We start from the raw sequence: 4999 nt of genomic DNA on the forward strand, positions 1-4999 counted from the left end.
ACTCATTACAAGATTAATTTTGGTAGGCAATTTGCATCCATAAAATGAGAAACACATTGTCAATATCTGAATAAACTCAAAATAGCATAAAAACTATTCATATAGGAGTGCTCTACTAAACATTGATACTCTTCCTTAGAAGTTAGAGCACCATCATTCATGAGGATATATATATCCTTTCCCATTTTCTCTCTCCTTTTCTACACTTGACACATCATTTTCTCTTTCCTCCACATCACTTCCCACTATCTCCATCCTTTTACTTATCCTTTCCCTCAAAATTTCCCAACATCCATGAGTATCCTTTCCCACTTTCTCTCTCCTACTTACATATACCCCACCATTTATTCCCTTTTCAAATTATATATATATTTTTTTTGAGGGGAATTAATAAACTTAATTATTATTATTATTGGTGTACATGTTGTTAATAATAATTAATATGTAGATCATTCTATTAATTAGACACATTAATTAAACGAGACGAATTCTAAAACATAAAATTCATTGATTAACAACATGAAATACAAAGATTAAACGACACGAATAAAAAAAACATGACTTACGTTGATTAAAATAACACGCAAAGAAAAAATAACAAACATAACTTTAAAAATTACTAAAATGTTTAATTTTCATCCGACCTCCTAGATTGTGCCCATAAAAGCTCGATCAAGTCGTTCTTCAAAGCCATATGGACATTTCTATCACGAATCTCCCCTCTCGAAGCTATCAATGTACCGAAATTATCTGGATCATAATGTTCGGGAGTGACGGTGAATGTTGTTGCATTCCTAGTTGAGGACGACCCCGGCATATTCTCAGGCTGTTCATCGGCAAACTCGAGTGGATCTTTATAATTTAAATATGTATCACGCTCGTCTTCAACAATCATGTTGTGGATGATGATGCAAGTCATCATAATTTTCCACAACAGATCTACAGTCCATGCCAAAGCAGGCTTCCTGATTATTGCGAAACGAGCTTGTAACACACCAAAAGCACGTTCAACATCCTTTCTCGCACTCTCTTGACGTTTAGTAAATAACGTATCCTTGGCTGTTTGAGGGGCCGTAACCGCATCTATAAATGTCGACCACTTTGGATAAATGCCATCGGTGAGATAGTATCCTTTTGTGTAAGTGTTTCCATTAACTGTGAACAGAACTTGTGGAGCACGATTACTTATTGTATCATCAAACACCGGAGAACGTTGTAGTACATTAATATCATTGCACGACCCAGGAGTCTCAAAGAAGGCGTGCCAAATCCATAAATCCCTAGATGCAACCGCTTCCAAGATAACAGTGGCCGTTTTAGATCGGCCTTGATACATTCCTTTCCATCCAGCTGGACAATTTTTCCATACCCAATGCATGCAATCAATGCTGCCAAGCATGCCGGGGAAGTTTCTAGCCTCCCCTTCTCTTAGTAGACGCTGCATATCTTCCGGTGTTGGCTTGCGGAGGTACTCAGTTGCAAATTGAGCAATAACTCCATCGACAAATTGTGAAAGACATTCTCTAGCAGTACTTTCACCAAGCTTTAGATATTCATCTACTTGATCAGCTGAACAACCATAAGCTAACATACGTATAGCCGCGGTGCATTTTTGAAGGGGTGAAGCACCAAGACGCATGGTAGCATCGGGACGTTGTTGGAAATAGCGATTACTTGCGCTTAATGCGTCCACAATCCCAAGGAACAAGGGTTTCCTCATACGAAACCTCCTTCGAAATACGGTATCATTGTATACCGGTTGATTACTAAAGTAATCTGCAACTAGATTGTCGTGAGCCGCTTCACGATTTCTAGGCACAGTTTCCCTTCGTTTTCTTGGACGTTTTTGATTATCATGTTGTACTGAATTGTTAACAGCTACAAGCACCGACTTTTGCATCGCAAGTAAACGTTGACTCTCATTTATATAATTCATGACCATGTGATCATAAATTTCATCAGTTATACTTGAGGAGGAAGAGCTTGAAGAACTTGAAGAGATTGTATCTAAGCTCATATTGCATTTGGTGTTTTTATTTTGGTGTGTTTGTTTGTGATACTAGAAGATGGAAATCATATACCTTAAATAGACAAAAATAGGATAATGTTCGTCAGAAGATAAGATTTTGTTGAAACATAATTGGTGCACATAAGATATGGGTAAGATAAGGATTGTATGGTGATGAGTTTGACCAATGCATGCATAATTTTGTACGGTTAGTTTTTTGACTAATGCATATACGTACAACAACATTACTAGTAGCAGAAACAATTCAAAAAAAGGAAAATAACTTGCGTACCTTACAATACCCTTAAATTAAAATACAAACATTGCAAAAACTAAAATGAAATTAAAGCGAAAACCTCCTACTAAATTCGTCTCTCAGTTTGTTATACATTGCTAATTCCTTGTCATCAAGAACGGGCTTCTGCATTAACCTTTCCAACATTCTGAACTTCATGGCCTCCTCCTTCTGCCTTTTCTTTTCTTCCACTCGGGCCTTTTGTTCTTCATCTCGTTCCTTCATCTGCTCAAGTAGTCGCTCTCCCAGTTCACCCAATTTATCTCCCATTTCATTAAAATTTGTATTTAAAGAATCAAGATTTACACTTGACGAAGTACTTGATGCTTTACCTTTCATCTTTGTCTGTTTTATGCCAGAAGGTCTTTTAGCCCTTCTGCCTACCTCACACTGTGAATCGGGTTGGGATCTTTTACCGCTCCCCCCACTATCTGTAGATGCTTGACCACCCGGTAACATATCAGACTGAACTTTGGACAAGGAGGGATCCCACTTGGGGTAATTCCTCAGAATTGCAAAACAATGCAAATAACAAAACATCTTATTGTTAGTTGCTTTGTAATCTATATGAGCGAATCTCTCCAAATTTTGCTCAGATTCACCACTACCCTTAGTTCGAAAGTGATAACCGTAGGCGTCAACCCATTTACTAACATGTAAGTTTATTTGATCCCATCGATTTTGCAAAGATTTAACGTTTCTTACCTTAATCTCATTGAGATTTTCAGCTCTAGCCTTTTCGTACTGGTTGTGAATTTCTGCCCATAACCCACTTCTCTTGGTTTTCGTTCCCCTCTCCACATCGCCTCCCGCATTTATATAGGCTGATACAAGAGCATTGTCTTCGGCGATAGTCCACGCTTGGTTTTTCCTTTGTGCAGATGTATTATTGAGTTGCACTTCCGGAACAATTTCGACTTCATCATCGTCAATCTCTTCAAGATGTTGTGCTCCTGCTAATTCTTCAACATGTTCACCACTTAACTCAATTGGAGTAGCATTGCTACTACAAACTCCACCTGGAGATTGATTCATATTTTGAGTTAAATGTTCTGATATAGGGAAAAAAGGGGTATTACCAAAAGATTGTTGATATGATTGGGAATTTTGAGGAAAATTTGGTTGCATTGGTGGAATATTATTGAAATTTGTTGGTCTTGGTTGACTACTACACCATTGAAAAAATGCAGCTTGAATTTGAGGATTATTCAACATATTAGGGTCAACATGAGGATTAGATTGGTTAAATTGAATGTTTGAATTGTTAGGAAAATTCGGGTTATGGCCGTAATTAGAATTATTACGATCCATATTGAAGACTCTAAGAAATTGGAAGTAAAATGGAGAAAAATAAACTTGAAAATATGGAGATTAGAATAATTTATGTGTTTAAGAGTATTAACTGAAAATGAAAGTATGTGAAAATATGGAAAACTTATACTCATTTTATAGGGAAAAAAATTTTATGACCGTTGGTGTTTTCAGTTTTTCCAAATGTATTACCGTTTACAAATTATGGTAGTTTTTTATTTTTTAGACATATAAAAATACCCACCCACCCATAATCTGACAAGTGGCGTTATTTCCTTGCTCAACAAAAGCAATATTACCGTTGCAAAGCCATGAACTTCAAAAATATGTTACCCATTGCACTGTTTCTTTCCTCTTTTCAGTATTTTTTTTGGCTTCTTGTACAACTTGTGCTCGTGGGTCGAGGAGCCTTCTCCCTTCCATGGAAAGGAATACCCAATTCCTTTTTCTAACAGGATCCTCAAACTTATTTTTACATTGTTATTCATCAAGATAAGTACAAGATAAGGGAGCTAAAAGGAGAGTAGTCCTCAACAATGTTGGTGCTCTTAAGCTTTATTCCTTTTATTCCAACCAATCACCCTCATATTTTCCATTAATTCTTTTTATTAAATTTATTTTATTTTTGTTTTTAATTATGATCCTTCTACTCTTTTAATTCACAACCATAATTTTAAACTTACATTCATCTCATACACACATTTTTTCCCTTTATTTTATATATATATATATATATATATATATATATATATATATATATATATATATATATATATATATATATATATATATATATATATATATATATATATATATATATATATATATATATATATATATATATATATATATATATATATATATATATATATATATATATATATATATATATATATATATATATATATAACTTACATTCATCTTGTACACACATTTTTTGCACTTTATTTTATATATATATATATATTTATATATATTTATAAATATTTTAAAACCACTTTTAGCCAATTCTCTAAATTTTTATCTCAGTTGGTACTTGGTCATATGTACGCTCTTTATATTACCAAAGATTTAGGGTTCAGTTCCTAGTACACTCTACTTTGTAGATTGGTTTTTGTTTAATTTCATTGAAATTACTTGCCGACCTAGAATCCTATTGGAATCTGCCCATATATAAAATAGCTAGTCTCTTGAGAGATCATCTTTGAGAGACGTTTCCTAAGTCCAACCTATTTAATATTAATACATACTTACTGTATTTTTAATGCCTACTTACATTATCCTTAATGTTTCTTACCGTATTCTTAATGACTACTTTTAATATTTTAAATGTCTGCTTACATCATTTTTAAAGCTTACTTACAATATTTTAAAAAATATATAAT

The 4999-nt window shown here is 33.9% G+C and overlaps 1 protein-coding gene across 1 annotated transcript; it reads right to left on the reverse strand.

Moving 5' to 3' along the window:
• Positions 1-291: 291 nt before the first annotated feature.
• On the reverse strand, positions 292-2048 carry LOC130810367 (uncharacterized). The gene has a single exon (XM_057676398.1). The coding sequence runs from the start codon at positions 2015-2017 to the stop codon at positions 629-631; it is 1389 nt and encodes a 462-aa protein (XP_057532381.1). The 5' UTR covers positions 2018-2048; the 3' UTR covers positions 292-628.
• Between the last annotated feature and the right edge of the window lie 2951 nt (positions 2049-4999).

This window comes from Amaranthus tricolor, chromosome 4 (assembly GCF_026212465.1).
Source record: "Amaranthus tricolor cultivar Red isolate AtriRed21 chromosome 4, ASM2621246v1, whole genome shotgun sequence".
NCBI classification, from domain to species: Eukaryota; Viridiplantae; Streptophyta; class Magnoliopsida; order Caryophyllales; family Amaranthaceae; genus Amaranthus; species Amaranthus tricolor.